The 24,222-nt window shown below is 50.1% G+C and overlaps 1 protein-coding gene across 1 annotated transcript in view; it reads left to right on the forward strand.

Moving 5' to 3' along the window:
* The window catches only part of LOC138567658 (zinc finger protein 585A-like), a 198,563-nt gene that overhangs the window by 161,850 nt on the left and 12,491 nt on the right, over positions 1–24,222 (forward strand). Inside the window, exon 5 of the mRNA XM_069646131.1 lies at positions 4,652–4,727. Within this exon, the coding sequence (XP_069502232.1) occupies positions 4,652–4,727 (76 nt within the window). The remainder of the gene's footprint in view (positions 1–4,651; positions 4,728–24,222) is intronic.

Consider the following 24,222-nt stretch of genomic DNA (forward strand, 5'->3'; position numbering starts at 1 on the left):
TGCTTGGGCAGATCTTAGAGTCCGTGCAGGAATGTACTGAGAAAAGCGGGAAGTTAAGTAGATGGGGGCCTGATGGTTGACACATTTGTGGGTGAGAGTCGGTGATTTGAGCGATATTCTTTGGGCTACCGAGAGCCAATGTAAGCTCTTCCTAGTGTCGGATATGTGCGCTGACCTAGGAATATTGAGGGCTGCTCTGATAGCATTGTTTTGGGAGATCTGCAATTTGTTAAGGTTACGTTGGTTGGTGCCTTGATAAAGTGCGTTTCAATAGTCGAGTTTTGACATCACCAGCGTTCTGGCAAGAGTGATGCAGTTCTGGGTAGAGAGGAATGGGCGACAGGCTGTAATCAACTTACAAGTGTAAGCCGAGGCTGCGGAGACTGCATTAGTTTGTCGATTTAGGGATAGGGTGGCATCAAGGTAGATACCTAAAGTTTTGGTCTCTTTCGCCACTTTGATGGAGTTACCATCAATGTTGAAGGTGCTGAAGGATGGGTCCAGTTTGCTAAGTTTTTGTTGGGTGCCAAGGATGAGGAGCTCTGTCTTGTCGTCATTAAGACAGAGCTTGTGGTGAGCCATCCAAGCTTGTACACCTTGGTATACGTCGTTCAGAGCTTTGGCATCTGCAATGTAGTCACCAGTGATGGGGATGAGTATCTGGGTGTCGTCCGCATAGTTGGTATAGGTGACACCCAGATAGTCAAGCACATCAAACAATGGTTTGGTGAAAACATTGTAGAGCGTAGGAGATACGCACGACCCTCGAGGGACTCAGCATGGGACCGGCGATGGGGTCGCAGATGCAGTGGGTGAGAATACTCTCATTAGTCTATTGTCCAGGAAGGATCTGATCCAGTTAGTGGCGTTTTCTGAAAAATGGGCAGCCGATTTCAGGTGTTGGCATAGGATCTGGTGATTGACCAGATCGAAGGCTGCAGAGAGGTCCAAGAGTAGTAGTAGGGCTAGTTTGCCATTATATTTTAAGTCCTCTATTTGAGTTGAGTAATAAAGTCCACATGGACATTTAATTATGTAGATAATATTCTGCTTGTCACAAGTTGCAAAATGTACTGTATAGGTTCTAATCGCTCTGCACTGCTCCCCACTGCCTTGATATACTAGTTCCTTGCCTGGAGCGCGCTGCGCTAGCCTGCCCTACTACTAACTCCTTGCGCACACTGACTCATAGCAGCCCTAGCCAGCCCATAGCCCAACACCACAACCTACCACACAGATATCTCTTTTACACCGGCCCTGCCTTCCCGAGCTACAATGCACTTCCCACAGAGAGCAACACTCACTACAGCGGGTACCCTACCTCCTAGGTGAAAACCTCATTCTTCTAGGTGACTTCAACCTGGGACCTAACAACCAGAAAGATAAACCATCTAAAGCCTTGGCCCAGGCGTTGCAGGAACTCGGCTTCCTACCAAAAATCCTCACTCCCACCCACTGTATAGGAGGCACCCTTGATTGTCTGGTAGATCTTAACGGTGGTATACACGTCAGTTCCAACACCCCTACTCCTTGGTCTGACCACCACCTTATACACTTCTTACCGACCGGTGCTAGCTGACCTAAAAATCTCAGCCCTATCCCACCTGCATTAGCAAGAAGTGCATGGAACCTTACCAAAGAAAGGATCCTCCCTCACCTTGACCCACTAGCACTTAACCTCCCCAGACCTTTCGGTACTGGCGGACATCTTCAACGCCACTCTGACCACAGTGGTCAACACCATTGCACCCCTACAAAGTAAAAAAAGCAAAGAAATGAAACGCTGCAATACCTGGTTCTCCGCAGAACTGAAAGCACTGCATATCCAAAATATAAAGCCCTAAGGAAGTGGTTATGTTTCCCAAGGTAATCCACATTATCCTCCTACAAGACCTTAGCCACTCAATACAAGAAAGCAATAATGACAGCCAAATCATCCTGCTAGAACGAACGCTTCATCAACACCACCTCCGAGTCTAAGAAACTCTTTGCCATCTTCAAAGAGCTACTCACCCCAGCTACTAAATCTCATCAGATGCAAAAGAAAATAGAAGAGCATCATAATAACCTCTCTAAACAGACCAACCCAACTTCCTGCCCAGATACTAAAAGCACTCTGAACAACATAAAACCTTTCTCATTAAGGGAGGTCACTGAATCTGAAGTCTTGGGGCCTCATTACGAGTTTGGGGGTAGCCATGCCCATAATACCCCCAAACTCGGATCCGGGTTCCATGAATGGTTAAATACCGGGCCATTCCGACCTTGGAGGGCCCGGTATTTCCCAATTCAGGGAACCCGGAGCTGCTCCATCCCCATTCCCAATTGAGCCCCGTCCAGGGTTTAGAGTTTGATTTTATTATACCCAGGTCAGAATCTTGGACCTGCTTGCCCGGTGGATTTAATGTTCCTCTAGCTTCACCTGTTTCTTCTTTAGACTAATGAAATTCCAAAGACCTATGTGCATGAAGAAATCTTCGCTCATGCCTATGCCTATGTCCTTCATAAAGCTGTACCCATTCTATTTCATCAGTGACTCTTTGACTCCCTCCATGTTATGTCATTGTCGGAACTCGCTGTTTCTGGCAGAATGTAACAATCTCTTACACCCTATACGCCAGTTTGGATAGGCTTGCAGCAGTCTTCCTTGCTTAATAAAACACAAAGATCTTCTCGCAATTTCTTTTTCCTGCTCCAAAAAGTATGGTCCCTTTTTGCGAGGATACCTTTCTTATGCCGCCTATCCCCCAATCTTCATGAGTCTGCATGATTCATTTAATTATTTTCTCTGGAAAATGTGTTCTTCCTGCAGAATTCCATTCTGTTATGCAGATGACGCACAGCTCTCCTTTAAGTTGCCGTCCTCGCCCTCCTCTCCTTCCTCTCATGCCTGACTGCCAGTTAGGCATGGTGCCCTGCCAACGATCTCTGACTTAATGCCAGTAAGACAGAAATCCTTCTCAATGGGACGCCTGCTCCTTGTTCCCCCCCCCTCCGCTCTCTGGCCACCCTCCTTGGGCACCTCCCCCGCCCCCCAATCTCCTTGGGGTTCTATGACTCCTCTCTTTCTTTCCACACATCGCGGACCTAGCCAAGAAGTCCAACTTTCAGCTCCACCTCCTGAGATGCATTCTACCCTTTCTCACCTTCCCCCAGAAGCTCACAGTCTCCAGAGCCATGGGTCTCTCCAGGCTGGACTACTGTAACAACCTCTTCCTCAATCTGCCTCTCTCCTCCCTCTGCTCCTTCAGCTAATCCAAACTAGGACTGCAAGAGTTATCCTTGGCCTCAAGCCCAGGGACTGCATCTCTCCAGCCCTAAAGTCTCTCCACTGGCTCACAGTGACCACAATGATCAAAAAGAAGACCCTTTGCATCATCCACAAGGCTGTCTGGGGCCTGGGACCTCTCAACATCCACCTTTCCCTCTCTAAATACCTCGCTGACAGAATTCTTTGGTCATCAGGCTTAAACTCTCTGCTGGTCAAACGTTTCTCCAAGCAGAGTGTGGGCCGTAGATCTTTCCTCAGCAGGTTCCTCTGTCTAGAACTGCCTCTGTGTCCCACCTCAGACTTGAGCCAGATCTTTTTTAGTTCCGTAAACCTCTCAAGACTTTCCTTTTCTCCTCTTCCTTCCCTCTCCCCCACCCCAGCTAATGTCCCTTTGCCGTTATGACTGGGGCCTGGTCCCTTCTGAATCATACGGGTGCCAGCCCCCCCCCCCCCCCCCCCCCCCACAAGTCCTCCCAGCACTTGCACCCTCTCCCTGGACTAGCCCACCCTGTGCATCGCACAAAACCCCATTTCCCTTCTCTTTCCCCTGGCACTTGCCACCCTGGCCCTCTCTCTGGACTAGCCCACCCTGTGCATCGCACATACCCCCCCTTTCCCTTCTCTTTCCCCAGGCACTTGCCATCCTGGCCCTCCTCCAGCACTTGCTCATATCCTTCCCCCTTTTTTGGGCATCCCCTCCTGCACTTCTCCCCCTCACCCACACTTACCCCCTTTTGTCTTGGACTTGCACAGTAGGATTGTCACAAGGCCAATATAACTACTGTTATTGTTTTTGTAATGCCTCCCACCCCCCAATTTGTCCTGTAGCGCCTGGAAACACTTGTGTATAGGCGCCATACAAATGTCCAATAAGTAACTCATAATTGATTTTCATCTGATTTCCACCCGTCCCTTCATTCACCTCTCCTATAAAGTGCATTGAATGGAAGGGAGCACAACATCACAGCTTCATGCCAGCTTAACAAAATAATAATAAAAACACTTGTAAGGCTGTGGAAACACCTTGCGGGGACAGGTGTTTGGAGGGAGGGGGGCAGGCTGCAGTATGAAGGCCTATGGAAATGTTCACACACATCATTTAAGAAGCCTTCCGCTAGTTCTGCCCTTAGAATGGGATTGACGACCTAAGGCAGGTGAAATAGGGGGTACGACTGCGTTTCATCGCCGGATGTTTTTTCACAGGGTTTTTTGGTGCAGATATTTTTTTTAAAATATCATCGCATTTTTGGGGGGTTAAAAAAATTATATAAATTGGGTGAGGGTGTACGGGGATATAAAAAAAAATTAAAGGGGATCGGGGGTTAGGGGGTAACCCCCCCCCAAAAATTATTCTGTAATTATTTTTTTTTAAATCTGCAGGAAAAAACATCCCGCGATGAAATCACATGGAACCAAATAGGGTGTGTCTGGCAGTTTGTTCCGTTCACTCCTACAGGTGATAAATTATCTTTGACTCTTTAAGGTTTTGCTGGCACGCTTTTTTCCTTGAAGTTAATGGTGTGTTGGGAGGGTGAAAATGTTGCTGTGGTGGGAGACGCCTTCCTGGTAACAATTAAAAACATCTAAAACAAATGAATATATATATAGGATTCAATGAAAAAAAAGTTGTTAAAGGGACGTTCTGGTTACCAGTAAAATCGAAACAACCCCCCTCCCCCCAGAAATTCGCCAATTATGGTAAGCTAACCAATCGCGCCACCACTGTGCACTGCTTAGACTAACACTTAGGACATGAAAGATGACATCACAAATTTTCCACCACAATTGGTCCAGGTTAACAAAACCAGTAGTAGTAACACATTTCCGTGGGACACCGCAGGAGGAGGAGAATATCCAGGGCGTGCATTTTTTCACCACGGAAGAGCCTTATTGGGATGCCAGATGACCAGGTATATGGCAGGTATAGGTTTCCACCCCATATCATCCTAGACCTGGTCAGGGAGTGGGAAGATGACCTAACATCCCCCACCCTCTGCTCCCAAGCATTGAGCCCCTTGGAGAAGGTGCTCAATGTCCTGCATTTTTTGGCGACTGGGTCTTTTCAGCGGACTACTGCCATAGTGGGGGGGTCTCACAGGCCACACAGTCACGCTGCCTACACCAGGTATTGGCAATCATGACAGCGCGCCCCTCAGTCCGCAGGCACATATAGATGCCCAGAACACCCGCAGAAAGGCAGGCCATTGTCCAGGACTTTTACAGGGTGGCACACTTCCCCAAAGTGCTCAGTGCCGTAGATTGCACCCATGTGGCCCTCCGTCCACCCAGGGCCACTGAGCACATCTACCAAAACCGCAAGCATTGGCATTCCATCAATGTACAGGTTGCATGCGATGCACATGAATGCAAATTACCCTGGGTCTACCCATGACAGTTTCATATACAGAATGTCCACCCTGAGCCGGGCCCTGGAAGCTGGGCAGCATGGCGACACATGGCTCCTAGGTGAATACAAATGCCTGTGTGTACACACACACCTCTCTCTCTCTCTCTCTCTCTCTCTCTCTCTCTCTCTCTCTCTCTCTCTCTCTCTCTCTCTCTCTCTCTCTCTCTCTCTCTCTCTCTCTCTCTCTCTCTCTCTCTCTCTCTCTCTCTTCTCCCCCTCCCCCCCACCCCACCCCCATAGTGGGGAGCGCACATTCGGAGTGCTCAAGTCACGCTTCCGCTCCCTTGACCGCTCTGGCGGGCAGCTAGTCTATGCACCCCCAGTAGTGTGCAGGATCATTGTGGCAGCATGTGTCCTGCACAATGTTGCAACACGACAGGGTGTACGGGTGGACATGGTGGTGCCCCCACATCCCCAAGCACAGGCGCTGCCCATGGGAGGGGATAGGGCACGTGGCGAGGAAGTCCGGACCCAGCTTGTGGCCAGATTTTTCACCTAAACTCCCAACCCTGCAGAGTGCACACAGGCCTGGCACATACCAGGTGACAATCGATGATGGCAAAGAGACAGTCAACTGTCACAACCTTACCACCCTGAGATTGTTGCCATGGAATTGCCACATTGTGTACATCCCTAGCTACTTAAACACAAGCAATCCTGTGTGACCAAAAGGCACACATGCAAGGTGTGAATCACACAGACCTGCAAAAACAGGACATGACTATCACTGGTATGTCACTCAAACCCTCCAAAACCACAACATGACATGGCAGGCAATAGCCATACACCAACACAGTACCAAAGAGGTACACATTGCCATGTGAAACATTTAAATGGGCATCAGAGAATGATGCCTGACATGGAATCAGATGAAATGACTGACCAACAACCTCCCCCCAAAATAAGTCATAACCAAATGCATTCTAAAAGTCTTATTTTAAACATAACAATGAATGCCTGTTCACATGCACAATGTGCATTGCAAAATCAACACTGCAGCTACTGTGTGCCGTGTCCACCTCCTGCAACACACTGCTCAGCGCACAGCACAGTGAACAGCCATTGTGTGTGATGCACACCCTGAGCATCACATCTAAGCGACAAACTACATTAAAAAAAAACAAAATAGGCATGTACAGGATCCACAAATGGTCATCGAACATGTGCTGCAGGGACACAGTGGGCACCAGAAGGCAAACGGAGTGTACAGGTGGACATGGAAGGGTGGTTGTACATGTAGTGGATCATAGTGCGAGTGTGTGGGTCAGTAGGGACATGCATTCAACATATGCATGTGAAATCAAGTGACCATCAGTGTCGTCTACACATCACATGTGAACATTCACCATGTGTATACCCCAGCATGTCAAATCACAACTATCCCCTCACACCTGAAAGGTAAACACAACACATGAACAGGCATTGATCAGCAGAATACATCATGTAAATAGGAAAGCACAATTACAATTTCAGGGTGCCCATCACACTGCAGGGCAAGGCAACTATCAACAACAAACACCCCCCCCCCCCCTCTCTCTCTCACAAATCACCACGACCCACTGAGCTGCATCTGGGTTATTCATCCGACATCCTTGAATTGCACCTGGCCACAGGATCACCCTTCCCCTTTGTCACCATCTCCCACCTTGTGTGTAAAAAGTTGTCAGCACCCTCAGAGTCCACCTCAATTTGCAAAAGTACAAAATCCAACAGAAATCAAATCAGGACAACACAGAAGCCAAGCAAATAGCCTACAGGCAGTAAAACAAACCAGAACAGCCTCCAGTAGATGAATTGAAGTAGCAGTACGCCACAAAGGCCAAGTACTACCACAATGATGTTAACAACCAAGGTAGCACAGTAAAACAATGTCACAACAGGATCTGAACCATGTGTGGCACATAACATAGAATGATGCACCACAAATGGATGTCTACTGTCACAGCTCCAGTGTACAGGCGCAGGAGTGGCACCAAACAACCACCCACACCGTGGTCTGGGTGCCTGCATGGAGAGACCCTGGTGGGGAAGGAGGGTCAGGGATATGCAGTCGGGACAGGCATTGGCATGCTGGATAACCGGAATGAGGGGCAGGAGAGGGGAGTAAGATTGACACGGGAAAGTAAACTTTTTCACATGCACATAGCACCAAATTACTCAAATGTAAGACAAAGAGAAACTTATCTCTGGGGTGAGTGCTGGCCTCCTGCCTGCGCACTCTCAGGTCCGGTAACAGGAGCATTTCAATGCCAAAACACACAAACACACTACCAAATATGCCCCAAAGTAACAAAATACACTACAAACAGACAAACTTGTGTGGATGCTTCATACCCATATGTAACATTACCCCTCTGATGGTTCATACACAGTCAATGCAGTAAGTCAGGCACCGGTGGGTGCGTGGCAAATGGAACACCGATGTGTCACGATTCACACAACATGCAATGTTCCCTGTGTAAGCAGACGGACGCATATAGCAAGGTCTGACTTCAGAACAAGTCCTGTACCACCATGACCAAAATAAAGTAGCCAGTGCATGTATCAATTTCTACTTGGAAATGAAATGCACTGCACAAGCCATCAGTCCACTAATACATCTGAGCTGTATTGTGCGCTTCTACACCAATATTTGTCCAAGTTCACCGTCAGTTCTGCTACTAAGCATGCATGTTCAACTGGCCAGGTGGAAGGTTTGCTGTGTTGTGACCCCCCCCCCACCCCCTGTGGTGCTCACCTTGCCTGGAGTCCCTTGAAACACGTCATTGATTTTCGGATGTATGATCGCAATCCCTGTGCCTCTGCCTGCGCACACATGCGCATGTCGGCAGCACCAAACGTGTCCTGCTTCCAGACGTCCAATGGCCCATGTCTGCTGGCAAAGGTGGTCTTGAGGCTCATCCCCCTGCAGAAAGTGCATGAAACACATGATTAATGCTTAATATTCATCTGTGTGTGTCTCTTCAGGCATTACATGACTGGACCATGTCAGAGATGTGCATCAGAAATCACACCATCAGTCCGTCTTTCACAGCAACAGTGTGGAACACACTATCTATGGCATGATTTGCAACAAGCACATGTTCATTAAAGATAAGAAACATACTACACAATGCATAGCAATGAATGTACACATGAATCATTAAACACCCCATCTAGCAAAAGAAGAACAGTGGACAATTACACCCCAATCAACCCCACTAGGGGTGTTAGCACAAGTTCCACAGCAGCAGACATGCCACAGATATGACAGTCAATTGCCCTTGTGTAATAGGCTGTTACACCGAACCATTCTTGCGAGCCCAATGATATGGGAAGCAGGAGTGGCATATGTGAGTCAAGGACCACAAGCAGCAAACACATACACAAGACAAGCTTGAAGGGCCCAGCTGGAACAGACGGTGGATGCTTTCAAAAGCCACAAAGCACCACACAGTCACATGAAAGCAGAATAGACTAGCAATTTTAAACGATATTAACTAATTACACTAACTATGAAAAATCTACTCTACCTATTTAAACTAACTATCAAACAGAAACTTAACTAACTAAACTAAAAGAAAAATCAAAAATGGCCACATACGACCCGTGGGGGGGGAGGTACAGGGTGCTGCTCAACACCCACATGCGATGATGCTGAGGGGAAAAAAAACTCCATGGGCTCAACGCCTGCACAGCCCGACCTATGTGAGATAGATTGCCGTCCGAGTCTGGCTCTTCCTGGAAAGGAGGACGTGGCACAGGAGCATGACCACGCCTAGCCGCTGCTTGCCCCTCGTCGGCAGCAGGTCTGCCAGACGGGTGAGCCTGGTTCTGTGTGGTGATGACATGTAGGTCTGCATGCAGAACCTCCCGTGATACACGTGCTTCCTCTTGCAAGGTAGCATGTATAACACAGAGTTCGTCCTGCACGGCCTGGCTTGACAACCGCTGCACCTCCCAGCAAGCATGTAGCTCAGCCGAGATGGTACGCTCATGCTGTGCAAACCTCTCCTCTGCCCGCTCCCTCTGGGACATCAGAAGGACACCCAGAGTGGATCTGAGGGAAGCATGCGCCTCCCTCAGGGCCTTCATGTGTGCCTCTGCGTGAGCTGCAATTGCTTGACGCAGAGACATTTCAGCCTGGCGTGCCACGTCTGAGGCCGCCATGCCCAGCCTGAGAGCGGGCCGTGGACCGTGCCGCCTGCTGCTGGAGAAGCACCTGCCCAGCAGGGGGGAGCACAGATTGGGCCACATGCGCCATGCTCCATTGCTGCCCCCTGCCATTCAGAATTGGCAGTCATGTCTTGCTCCCACTCAGTATGCTGTGGTTGTGCGCGGCGACCACGTTGCTGGGCTTGATCCCTGCGGGACCCAAGGACCGGGTGTCCTCATTGTGTTAGCACCGCCCACGGCTGCACTACTACATGCCCCTGTCAATGTGATGTCCCAGGCACATCAGTGACTGGTGTGGAGGATGGCCCTGCGTCCCGATCCACCACGGGCGGAGGTTCCAAGACTGTCTGACACCTCAGTGCAGGTGTCGCGGACAGAGGAGTGTCCACATCAGAATCGCTTGCCCGTGACATATGGACCTGATGCTCATCCAATTCAACATGGACGTCGGTCGTCATCAGGGCTGGACTCCTAGGCAGCCAGAGACGAGATGGACTGTTGCACTTGGGGGTTTTCGTGGCCTACCACCCCACTACCCCCACTTGTGCTGGGTTGATGTAGTGATACCAGCCCTGTGCCTGGCATGACAACACCATCCTCTGGCTCCATTGCGTCATCATCTGAAAAATAGAGAGAAAATAGTTCACTACACATGAAGCACACAAAACACACACACACCGACAGCAAACACATCAGGCAGACATGTGACACACAAAATAGAACCTGACATGCATGCTGGGTCAACTTGAAATTGCTTCTGTGATTAGACCTGTTGAAAGGTGGCAGTTTGCACTGAAGTGGGTCTATGCAGTGCAGCAAATATGTATGTTACTCACTACCTACATGTACAAGGACTCCATGGTGTGTGTCAGAAAATGTGAAGGCAGTGCAAGGTCAACTTCAGGCATCGTGTGCAATGTGCATTCTATGGGTAGCATATCTACAAGCAAAGCACCCCTCCACCCAAGTGCAAAAGCAGGGATGCCTAGCATGGTATCAAAAGGCTGACCATAGACCAGTGTATTGACAGGCAGTGTTGACTGGCATCAACAGCTTCATGTGAGTCAAGTAACAACACTGCAAATGATGATGGGACAGTAAGCAGGACACATGATGAAACCTCTGGAGTCCACCCACGTGTGAAGAAGGCACTACACCAGTTGGACAGAGTCATTGGCCATTAAATAGGCTGAGGCCTGTGACCTTCAGATTGTCAGACCCTAAACATGTGTGCAACGCAGTACTGAGCCACAGTTGACATGGGAATGCAGATGAAATGCTGTGCAATTTAGGTCATCCTGGACTTGTATTACAGTAATCATCCAGTCATGGAAACATATGGGCATGCGTGGAATGCACATGGAGCATGAATGGGCACTCATGTCCCTGCGGGGCATCTGACCTCTGCACAGTCCAAGTGAGACACCCTGCATCAAGTACTAAGGATGTACCACAAAGGATATGTCTGGCAGATTGGCCGCTGGATGTTAGCATGTACACAGGAGGCATGAACAGGGAAGTACCCAACAGCAATATTGTAGCAGACCAGTGCTAAGGTGGAATTGGGGTGCAGAGCAGGGGGTTGAGGGGCAAGGGAGCATGCCTACATTGGGTACCCCCTTGCAGGCAGCGTACACATGCACGTCAGTCATGCTATGCATAGTTCCTGGGCTGATGGGAAGTTCACCCCACGCTACATGCAGAAGTGCCAGTCAGCTGGAACATGGACTGGAGGAGCAAACTGGTAACCAGCATGTGAGTAGGGTGCAAAAGTGGTGATGTGGACAGTCCCAGTCTGCTCCACATGTCCACCATCCAGCAGAGTAGACATGCATCAGGGAAGCATTGCATTACTCACACATCATAACTATGTACACATGACATGTAGTGGCAGTCATGCACATCACATCACACAAGTAAAACGCACACGTCCTCGACAAACACGCATCAACACTCACTGGACTGTGCATCAAAGTCCGGCATCTTTCCCACTCCTTCGACTGATTCTGATGGTATGAACTCTGTAACGAGTGACTCATGCAGAGTGTGGTCACCCTCCTCCGGTGCAGGCCCACTGCCAGTCACCAGAGTCCAGTTGTAATTTGAGGCACACTTAGCCTTAGCGCTGCGTTTGAGGTAATTCCAACGCTTTTTGCACTCTTGCGCCGTGCACACCTCATGACCGAATGCACTCACATGTTCTGCAACTTGCTTCCAGTGGGTATCACGGTGGGCAGCCGTGGTCTGACAATTAGCACACACTAGCATGTCACGGCTGTGGTCCCTCACGTAGTCCACGAGGTAGTCCAGTTCCTGGTTGCAGAAAGGCTTCTTCCTCGATGTGCAGGAGGTCGTGGCTGTGTGTGGGGTGCCAGCCTGTGCGTGGGGTCCCAGCCTGTGCTGCAGGTGCAACCTTCCTCCTCTTGGATTGTGGCGCAGACCCTGGCTGGCTGATACCGCCCTGATCAGTATGGCCAGTGGGACTGGTGGATTGAGACAAGTGAGTGGCAGGTGGCGGGATGACCAAAGGGCTGACTTGTGTCAGTGTCAGCTCGGTGCCCTCTAATGGATCCTGCGCAGCTACATCCACTGTGGCAGGGTCATTGACCTCGACTGTCCTGGTTGGCAGACTCACAACCGGGGTGTTGTTGGCTGCCCCTGCACTTGCCAACACCCAGCTGTTCGGGGCAGCAGATGACATTACTGCCCCAGGGACACGTGTCTTGGTCAGGGCAGCCCTGCGTGCCCCTACGGTTTCCCTCCGGGCCTGTTTGAAATCTTCCAAGGGCTCTTCAATTGTCAACGCAGCCTGCGCTGGCAGACCCTGAGCCTGGGTGGTGGTGTCCACAGCTGCACCTGCAGCTACCACTACCCTTGGGCCCGTGGCAGTCGATGAAACGGACTGCCGGGTCACACAGGCACCAGTGCCAGATGCAGAATCTGCATCTCCCAGAACCACAGGGGGTGGTGGCATGACTGCACCGGCATAACAATGTGCTAAAGTGGCGCACCCTTGCCTTTTCCCCCTTGTTAGGCAGAAACCTGTGCAGTTCCCTCTGGGATCACTGCAAAAAGTTTAAGACTACAGGAGTTAGCAGTAAACCCAATTGGTAGCAGTCTATACCACCCAGATTTACCTGGTAGCTGTGGCTGAGCAGTCAGACTTCACTCAAGACGAGTTGGGCAGTATTTGGAGTATACAAGATGGGGCAATTTACACAGTAGAACAAGCAGACACGGATCAGAGCTTGGGTGTAAAGATATATAATTATTTATTTAAAAACACATCTATGAAAAACACACTGGCACTAATATGGCAAACAACTTCAATCACAGTTACTATAAGTATATATCAATCCCATAACAATATTTCGACAAGTCTAGGTTCAAAGGCACCACTTATTTGCAGACAGAGGTGAGTGCTTAACCTAGATGGCACTCTAGTATTCGTTAGAAAGGGAGAGAAAAAGGCAGGGTATGAAACCAACTCAGTACCAACACTTTTACGAAACAAATGCAAGGCAAGCAAGGCGGGGTCTACTGTAGATCACAAAGTTCAGAGGCCAGGCCCACTCGGAGAGAGGCAAGGCGGTATGTCCCAAAAGTACCACAGTGGAAATGCACTTCGTCTTTGTAGCAAAAATGTCACAGCAAGGTTGGACCAGTTTTAGAACGAAAGTTAAGAACGTCTGTAGGCGACCCAGTGGAAAGCTAAGGATTTAAGACCCCTCACGCTAACCGTTTCAAGGTAAGCCAGGCAGACACAGTACCTTGAGAGTGAAGAGACAGCTCCGGCGGGGGCAGTTGTTCCTGGTGGTGGATGCAAGTCGGGGCTTTGCCAGAAGAAGAAATGATCTCGTCGTAGAGGAAAGTTGAAGATCGTTGCACCACCAGGGAAGAGACCAGCCGCGGAGTGCTGAGTCACAAGGCACCACCTTTTGGTCGCGGTACAGTGGGTAGTGGCTATCCGGTTGCCGGGGTGCTCGGCACGGGCAATTTGACCACTTGACGTCCTCGAAGCGAAGAAAAAGCAAGGGACTGGTTGTTCCCACCAGTCAGGGGAAGAAGACTTTCCAGCAGGGAGATCTCCTCTGTCGTTGGGAAGTGGTGAGTCGGTTCAGCAGGGCTCCACCGGAGGTGTCGTCATTGCAGGTCGGCTCAGCTTTATCCTCGTCAGATTCTTAGGTCCTGTGGCAACTTCTGAAGTTCCAGTCCCCAAAGCCCTGCTTTTATGCAGAAAAACCCCATTCATTCAGCCTAGCTGTCAATCAACACACGCTAAGTGGTGAGCGGTCCGGATCACCACTTGGGCCAATCACACCAGAGTGCGACTTGAGTTGGCAAGGCAACTCAGTCCAGGGTGCCTAAATCCCCTCCCACCCCCCCTGTGGCACCCAGACAGAATGGCACCACTCTGGAGGGCTTCTGTGCAGAAGCCCGCCAAAAGTGGAACAAAGGGCGCAACCTTTGGTTTGGAGTTACAGAGGCGAACACATACGCCATTTTAAAAACCGAGTTCTGGCAGAAAATACCAACCGGTGAATTTATATTAATTTAATAAACCGGCGGTATGACCGTGGCTACATAGAACAAGTATTAGCCTCGAACAATGGGAAAATCCCATAGGGATATATTCGCGGTCGAATATAAAAAGTAGTATCCACTGCCACCAGCCAAAACCCGACGAGGGGGGACAGTACCCCCTCGAACAACAGACCCAGGGGTAATCGAATTACCCCTACCAGTGCATCCACAATAGGATGGTTTGTACTGGTTCTGTTAGTAAATTTAGGTCTAGTAAAGCCAATGTTGACTTTACATGCCCTGGGAGACAGTAGTCAGTCCCAGGGTATGGAGTCTATGGTGGGGGTCACCTAGGACACCCCAGTGTTACGGCACGGAGGGTGCGGTGTAACACACATAGCAAAACACATGAGGCCTTATGGAGTAAAAGACCCCATAGAACACATTAACATTCAAAGAAATACCACAATCATGTCCAAGAGTGGGAGGAAAAGAGTCTCAATCTTGGCAGGATGAAAAAAACAAACTCCAGAAATCCAGCAAAGCTGCTGGGGGACTCACTAGGTTAGGAAATTCAGCCTAAACAGAGAATTCTCCCTAACACCCCTCTGCGGCCACCCTGGAGTCCCCCTACTCCCTGGTCACCCTGGCCACGTCCCTGGCCACGCCCACCACGAGGAGTACGCCCAGCTGGGGCGCCCCTCACCTTTGGTGGCCTCCCAACCATGGCACAGATGGAGTAGTGCCGGCACAGATGGAGTAGTGCCAATGGGAGGTGTACACCACAATTGACCTGGGCAATTGGGGTGAAGGGGGTGGGATGCAAGATGTTAACAGCCCCCCTGCACCTGCAAGGCTGTATGTGACCCCAGTCAGAGATGTAGTGATGGGTCACGCTACGCTCAGGCACCCCAAAACTGCAGTAAAACAGTGCACACAACCCTGCAGCCTATGCGTGTGGAATCAACCTCCCACAGTACGCAGCGGCACCCAGTAACACAAAAAAATGCGTACGCGTGGGACACGCAGGCTACTATGACCTTGAAAATGGGTGCGATACACAGGGGCACCCGCAGTGGGAAAAATAGTGTGCGCGACTCACCGTCTGACTAGCGTGATAATGAATAACACGCTTAGCCAATACCCCCCGCCAAAAGAAGAGATACGTCCTCGATCGCTGTGAAGATGTGATGGCGCGCGAAACACGAAGCAGCTACATACGTCGGTCTCAACGAAAGGCACGTACAGCGAACTGCTGGCCCCGCTCACCTTAACCCTTGCTGAGGGAAATGCCCAAGCGCGTCACGTCACTTACGCGTAGGCCCTTTCCTCGGATTCCACACATTCACCCACGGACATGCGGTTTTTCACGTGCGCTGAACCACTATGCCCACGTCACGAGGGAACGCCTGTGCGCGTAACATCAGAGAAGCGCTTACGCACTAAGGGCCTTTGGTCCAATGAAAATGCGTACATGTGCTGACGCGCTTACACGCTAAGGGCATTTCCTCCAATTACACACTGACATGCAATTTTTTCACGTGCCAAATCACTCCGTATCAAGCTGGCCACGCGAAAACACACGGAAGACCACGCTCCTGCCCAGAAGGCCGAATTACTGCCCCCCAGAGCCCAGAGCATGCTCCCACCTGCCCTCTGCTGCTGCCTGCTGCCCACGTGCCCTTCTATTTGGTGCCTGCACGTCAACCAGGGTTCCAGTTGCTCTGTCCACCCCTGCTGGAACAGAAGACTCCCGACTGGGATACCATCGCTCCACAGCCCCAGGACCCAGTTGCCCACCCACGCCTGCCTCGGGGGTCGCCATGTCGGGGCAAACACCATCTGAGACCACTGGTGACCCCCAGTCAGAGAGGTAGAGGACCACCAGCTTCAGTGTGAAGGAAGTTGGTGTCCTGGTGGAGCATGCCCTGGGGCATTATGATGCCCTCTTCGGAATATCACGCGCCAACAAGGAAGGATGGTAGAGGATCTGTGATGATGTAGTGGTTGCCATCAACACGAGGGGGTGGCAACCCGTGACATCAAGCACGTCAAGAAGCGCTAGGACTACTTCAGGTCCAGGACCCTACACAAGGCCCGGCGCCTCGCAGAGGGGGGGCCGGGTCAGCATGAGTGACATCCAGACGAGGGTCCTGGAACACGTATGCCCAGCGTTCCACGCCCAGATCCTTCGGAGTAAGACCCGTCTGGAGTTGAGCGGTAAGTGGCCAAGCATTGGTGTGTGAGACGGGGCATGTTGCAGTGTGCTGGTAGTCTGATACTTGCCTGTATGTGTGACATGGGCCATGTATGGATGTATGTGTGCAGGGACATCATGGTCATGCATGTGAGACCAGTAATGTGCGAACCACATGGTTGGTGCATGAGTTCCACTGCTACATGGGAAGCTGTATGGCAAATGCACACATGAAAGCATTCCAGTGTCTGTTCTTGCACATGGTTGGGGTGTGAGGGATGGGTGCTGATGTCATGTACATGTATGGTGCATGTGTGTGTGTGTCTGAGAAGTGTCTGTGACTTCGATACGCCATGGATTCATGACACATGTCCATGATGATGTGTAGATTCACTCATGCAGTGCGGTCACCGTTGTATGCACTGTGTCTATCCACTGTGTCTGTGGTGTACAAGGCATGATGCATGACCCTCCGGTGATGTGTGTGCATGGGATCAGTGTGAGCCAGGATGCATGTAAGTTTGAAGGCAACATTTTGATTAATAGAGGCCCTTGTACATGGTTGCTGATTGCAGGCGCAATGCCTGTTTATGTATGTGTTTTGCGGGCATTCACCCATGTGTTGTGGAGGGACAGGATGGAAGTGACGTTAGACACTGCCACTCATGTGTTATTGCTTCCTGTCTAGGGGAATATTGTACTGTACCCTGATGCTTGTGTTCTATGTCTCCCTCTACGCAGCGTCAAGTGAAGAAGAGGGCGGAGAAGGCGCTGTGGAGCCAAGCGGCGGGGATGCCCCCACTGGGCGGCGACGCAAGGCCCAGCCACCCTCCCAGGACTTGCCATCATCCGGGAGCGAGGGGGCTGGTGCCGCGTCTGCCACTATGGCTGTGGCGGAAGGGCCGGGTGAGCCCCAGGGGCTTGCAATGGCGGAAGACGGTACGAGACATCCAGGTTGGTGGTCTCCACAGAGGAAGAGGAGCCCGCAACTGAGCCGCACATTGGGGCTGGTGGGGGTAGTACCACTGGTGCAAGTGTTGAAGTCCAGGGTCAGGAGGCAGCACAGGTCACCGCGGAGGGGCCTGTGCATGTCCCTGTCCTTGACCCTGTGACTGCACCACCATGCACCAGCAGGGAGGCCCCGTCCCAGGCCCGTCCGCAGAAAGGGGAGAGTGCCATGTCATCTGCCTCTCCACTACCTGCGGACGAGGGGTCCCATGAACGTATGGGCGCCGTCCTGATTGGTGTCGCGTTGCGCCCACGTGACATTCGTAATGACGTGCGTTCTTCCTGGGCAGAGAACGCCCGCCATCACGAAGAGCAGCGTTGCGACGTGGAACTGTTGGGAGGGGCCCTGGTTGGTGGGTTCCTACATGTGATGCGCACTCTGGCGGACCTCTCCTCTGTGGAGACCATGTGCCAGTCGTTCTCCCTGCCGTCTTCCGGCCCAGATTCCAACAGGGCCCGCTGTGGACCTGGCCTGAACAACACAGCCAGCTTGGTGGAGATCCCATCCCTGCCACAGTCGGGAGTTGGCGGTCCAGCAGGGGTGGACACCAGCAGATGGAGGATGTGCAGGCACCATCGGACAGGGCACATGGACAGCAGCAGCAGGAGCAGGCTCTAGGTGGGAGCAATGATGGCTCGGGGCCATCAACATCTGAGGGGCAGGCATCGGCCAGAGGGCAGGAGGACCCTGGAATGGGTGTGTCTTCCGTGTGGCTGCGGTTGGGCCAGCGTATAGGTGCGGAGCGGCGGCGGGCGGAAGAGGCATGGCTCACCATGGTCAGGGCGGAATTCTCCATGCGTCGGGCGTTGAGGCGGGCAGAGTGCCTCGAGGCGAGACCTTGGGGCCAGGACAGAGGCCCACCTCCAGCAAATAGACATGGAGTTCGATGATGCCCTGGCCGAAAACATCAATGAGTGAGCCGCAGGACTTGCCCGTCGCCATTGTAAATAGTTTATAGTGTTAGGTTTCCTTTTATTTTGGGGCTTTTGGACTATGCCCCACACTTTTGTAAATAGTTTTTCTTGTTAGGTAGGTTATTAGATAGGTTTTATTTGTTTCGTTGGGCTCATGGACCCTTGAAAATTGTATTGTACATAGGTGGACGTTGGATTTATTTGGACATTTTAATTTCATTTCACCATGGATCAATGGATTTACCTTTTTGCGTTTCATTTGGATTTGGTTTGGTGGACAGAGAGGTTTGGCCATTTTTCTTTTGGACTTGGATCTTTTTGAGGATTTTTTTTTTTTTTAAATTTGGACATGCATTTAATTTCATGTTTGCCATTATTTTATGCTTTTAGTACTTTCAATTGTTTTTCATGTTAATACATTTTGATCTTTTACTTCAATGTGTGGGATTCACTCATTGGGTTCATGCATGTTGACATGTGGGTTTACTCAATGCTACTCAATACTATGTTTGTACCTACCTGTAACGTAACCATTGTTGACTGTTTTAATTGTAACTGTAACCGGATCTAACTTACGCGCCCTTATGCCCCCGTGCCTGGCTGTGCTTTATAAATCAATACAAATGGCAACGTGTGTGTGTGTGTGTGTGTGTGTGTGTGTGTGTGTGTGACTGATGGACATGTGTTGATGTACATAGTTGACTTTTGGTTTGTGTCATGAGATGGGCATGTCACTGCTGAGTGGGTGGGGGACATGAGTGGGGGCCTGCTGGCAGGTGCCCCTGACTGATGGGGGGGGTGGGGGTGCAGGGGGACATGAGTGGGGGGTCTGCTCGCAGGTTCCCCTCACTGATGGGGGGAGGGGGGTGCAGGGGGTGCAGGGGGACATGAGTGGGCGGTCTGCTGGCAGGTGCGCCTCACTGCTGGGGGGTGGGGTTGCGGGGGGACATGAGGGGGACATGAGTGGGGGCCTGCTGGCAGGTGCCCCTGACTGCTGGGGGGGGTGGAGGTGCAGGGGGACATGAGTTGGGGCCTGCTGGCAGGTGCCCCTCACTGATGGGGGGGGGCGGTGCAGGGGATCATGAGTGGGACATGAGCTGGGGCCTGCTGGCAGGTGCTCCTGACTGCTGGGGGGTGGGGGTGCAGGGGGACATGAGTGGGGGCCTGCTGGCAGGTGCCCTTCACTGCTGGGGGGTGGGGGTGCAGGGGGATATGAGTTGGTGATCACTAGTGGAAGGTGACATGTGGGCTGGCTGGGGGGCATGGCCAGGGGTGCAGGGTAGTCCCCTGTGTTGTGGGTTGCCTGCAGGGGCCGTGGATGGGGTGGAGGGCACACCTGGGAGGACCCACATTGCCAATTCACGTGTGGGACTCCCCGTGCACTCCACTAGATACACGTACCTGCTCTGACAGCGGAATCGCGTGTAAAACTTCCCGCACACCCCAGTAATACACGTACCCCACTCGCACAGAGCCCTTAGCGTGTAAAATTTCCCGCAAACCCCAGTAATACACATACACCACTCGCACAGGACCCTTCGCGTGTGAAACGTCCCGCGAACCCCAGTAATACATCTACCCCACTCGCACAGGGCCAATCGCGTGTGAAACTTCCTGTGAACCCCAGTAATACACATACTCCACTCGCACAGGGCCAGTCGCGTGTAAAACGTCCCGCGAACCCCAGTAATACGCGTTCCCCGCTTGCCGTGTGCTGTGTGGCGGCCATGTATACTGGTACAGGGTTAGCACAGTCCTTTGCACTGGATTGGGGATTTTGATGGCTTTTCCCTGCGCTAGGGGCATTCTTGGGGGCGTAGCTGGCGCTGCTGCAGGGTCGCTGCGCTACGGCTGGTTTTGGTAGCTAAAATCCACGAATACGCTGTGCGCGGAAATTGATTTTAGTGCACGCGGCTGGCGCAGACACTCGCACGCGCACACTGTGCGCCAGCCGCGTGCGCCACTTGTGTGCTAAATTCTATGAATTACCCCCTTAATATCTCACATAACAAAACAACTATGGTGAGATACAGTAAAGAACCAATATGTAAAAAATGCAGATTCCGCAAACAAAAAGAATCCCTAAGTCACCTGATATTATTCTGCACAGAATTGAGAGATGTAAGAAATATATATCTCAGGTGTAACATCGTAGATCTATGCGACCTAGAATCAATAAAATGGTGGAATTTGATATGATTGTGGAACAACGAGATTTAATTATGCGAAATCCAAATTCCTCTAACAATTATTTAAAGTGTTAGCACACCCTAGCGAGAACGATGACAACTAGGACTACCAAAAGTTGGTAAACTAAGCAAAATCAACTAAAACTCTGCTGCACAAAACTTTAATGTTTATTTTAGATTAGCGTTAAAGTGTAAATTGACTACTGTTTGTATCTGATTCGGCTGGCTTTGTCTGCTGTGTATGGTCTTTTAAAATTAAACTGTAGATTGTGAAAGATTTGTAATAAACCATATACACTTAATAAAAAGGTTTTGCTTTACATTTCATGTGCTTTCATTATTTATAGCAATGCCTTGGAAGCAAACCACATTACATAATAAACTAGCCTTTCATAGTAAACTAACCATACGCTATATACATTGTCATAAATATGTTGAGCAATGGGAGTATGGCTTTAGTTTTATTCTCCCCATCCTGCAAGCAAAGTCTCAAAAGCATCATGTAGATTAAAGTGAGCAAAACAAATCCCCCTTGGGTTGTATAACCATAGTCATTATTTCATAAAGTATGCAACATTATGCACCCTTCTCACTTCTGATCACTCCCTCCCATTCACATTTCTAAAGGGACAAAAGACCCTGCTATAGTACCCCCCCCTCCCACCAGTGCCTTATGGCTCACATTCTAATCCTCCAACGTGAGGACCCTCTGCTGCCCGGACTTCCCTGGGATATTGTCCTGGCAGTGGGACACCTCTACCATTCCGAACGGGTAAGGTGTCCTGCTGCCAGGACAATGAGCGTGCTGAGCAGGAATTGCTCAGCACACATTGTCCTACCAGCGAGACACCTTTGCTGTTGGGCACCCTCTTTGAGGTGCCGTACGGGAGAGGTGTCCCAATGACAAATGTCCCACTCTGGCTCTTAAAAGAGCCATGGGGGTCAGCTTGCCCTTCCACTGCCTCTCCCGCTTGGTAGTCCACTGCTTGGAGCCATTTGAACACAGGAAAACATACCTTAATTTTGATCTGTCAGAATCTTGTAGAAAAAAATCTTTCAGCATGTACACGTATAAGGTGCTGTGCAGAGCCCAAGTTTGGAGATATATGGCATTTAGAAATTGATAGCAAGTATACTTGGTCACCCACTGCACTGCATTAACGAATGGCTGCTGCCTTTGAATGAAAGGAAATATCAAGGGAATTGCTGACATTCCAGTGAATCTGGTCCTTTCGGACATGGCTTCATAGTTCAGCTAGGTCAAGTCAACTTAGCCCAAAATTTCAGGGGTCAGGGGTGATGAAGTCTGGTCTGCTCAATGGACGTTGCGCCACTGTTTCCATGTGTTATTGTATATGTACATATACATGTCAATGGAGGTGCTGGGTGCATTTGTGTATGAGTGAGAGTGTATGCAAGCATGAGTGTGTTGTCTTTTGTGTCTGAATGAATGATAAATAATGCATGGTTTGTATGTTCTATTGGAAGTAAGTTTGTGACTGTTATGTTGTGTCACTGGGTGCATGGCAGGCTTGCTGAAGATGTGTGGGGGCCCAGTTGAATTTTAAAGATACGCCACCAGTCCTATCATGAAAGTTACAACAGAGCGTTAGCAATGGACTCTTGTGGTGTAGTAGTCTATTATCCCTCGGTGTTTTTGTTGTTTGACTGATCTACAAAATCACAGCGGAATTGACAGTTGTCATTTTCGCTGCGACTACCTTTTTACCTCGATACAAAAAAACAAACCCATATCCCCCAAACCGCCAGTACACCCATAAACCCCCGCCCCCCAACTTACCTTTTCTCCATCGGCTGCCTCTCCTGTACCCTGGACCGTCAGATCCATCCAACGCAGGTTGGATCTGACGCTGCAGGGTCCCGTTTTCTTTGTTTTTGTTGTGTCCCCTTCCACCAATGCTGAGGACGCAGGGGACACCCCAGCAACTGCTGAAGCCAAAAATACCAAACATAGGGAACGGGAGACGCCCCCGCAACCCCAGCTCTTCATGTTCGGTATCTTCGGCTTTGAACTAATGGTGGTGACCGAATTCAGTCAAATCTACCATTCGACCCCAACATTTTCAGCAAAGTTACTCCACTGCATAGGGCCTAGGGTGCAACCGTATGATTACTGTCTTTTTTTCATTTATGGTGAGAAAGTTGGCAACAGTGTAGTCTCTAAATGTACTCAGTAAACGCTGTAAACCAATTGGAGTATGGTCGAAGAGCAAACATTTGACTCCTTCCACCATTGGTGGAGCGAATGCAGCTTCTTCAAGTTTAGCTTTGGCATCGGAAACAGAGGTTGAAGATGGTGTGTGCGAATATGCACCCTTGTCGGAGGCCGTTCGAGGCATCAATCAAAGGGGATAAACCGCCCTGATTATTCTGCCTAACCTGCAGCATTGACCCCTCCTGTAAATGAACTAATATAGAAAGGAGGTCCAAAGGCATCCCTAATCGATAAAAACTATGCTGTTTGTATAAACCCCACCTGGGCCCTGTCAACTGTATAACCTCTGTAAAGGCAAACATCCTTTTTTCTAGGCTTTTGGTAGACAGGATCTCGCTGTAACACCCTCGATCTACCCCTCCCTGCACTGCAACTAAGTCATTTTCGTGCAACAGCGCCCTGATGCCTCTGGGCTGTGTGACGCTTTACAAATGTAAAAAAATAAAATATTTTCCCGAAAGCACACATCTCTCCACCTTGTCAAACGCCATCGATAAATCGATGGAGGCGATATAGATTGGTACCGAGCCCTTTCTCCACGCCTTTGCCTGCATAACATTCAAGAGCAGACCACAAGCATCCGTTCCCACACCTCTCCTGAAGCCAAATTGAAATCTGGACAAAATGCTGTTAGACTTAATCCAATCTTGGATATACTTTAAGATAATTCCAAAGAATAGCTTGGAGTCTGCATCTGTAAGGGCGATTAGCCTATAGTTTTTAGGACAAGACCGATCATCTTTCTTCTAGATGGGCGCAACAAAGGAAATGTGCCATGAGAGGGGAATTGTGCGAGTCCTAACAATGTCATTAAAGCGTATATACACGATTTTTGCCCTGAGACCATGATTTTGCGTAAAGACGGCATTTGCAAGACCATTCGGTTCTGCCGCCCTAGATGCTGATACCTTCTGAATCGGAGCTTCAACATCCGCCTGTTGGATCTTAATTAGCCACACAGCATCTCGTACACCCTCTGGGAGTAACAAATGACACTGAGCTGGTTTGTACAGATCCCCAAAATGTCCAGCCCATTGTAGTTCAGAAATAGAGCAGGAAAGGGCCTCACAGTTCCTGGCTAATTTGGTTGTTCATAAGAGCCCAAAAGGTTTTAGCTGTGTTGTCTTTCAAAGAGGAAATCATATTTTCACTGTCTGCCTGATAAAGTGCAGCACGTTGAGCCTTGATATTGTATTTCCATTTGCTGTTAATCTTTTTCCTTAATTTCAATTTTTTAGACAATGGAAAACTGGTTTTTGTTTGGTTACGCAGCTCCCTGGCTCTATTGTTCTTAAAGGTTGTAATCACATGATCATAGAT

Source organism: Ambystoma mexicanum, chromosome 2p, assembly GCF_040938575.1.
Source record: "Ambystoma mexicanum isolate Mex_15411 chromosome 2p, UKY_AmexF1_1, whole genome shotgun sequence".
Classification (NCBI taxonomy): Eukaryota; Metazoa; Chordata; class Amphibia; order Caudata; family Ambystomatidae; genus Ambystoma; species Ambystoma mexicanum.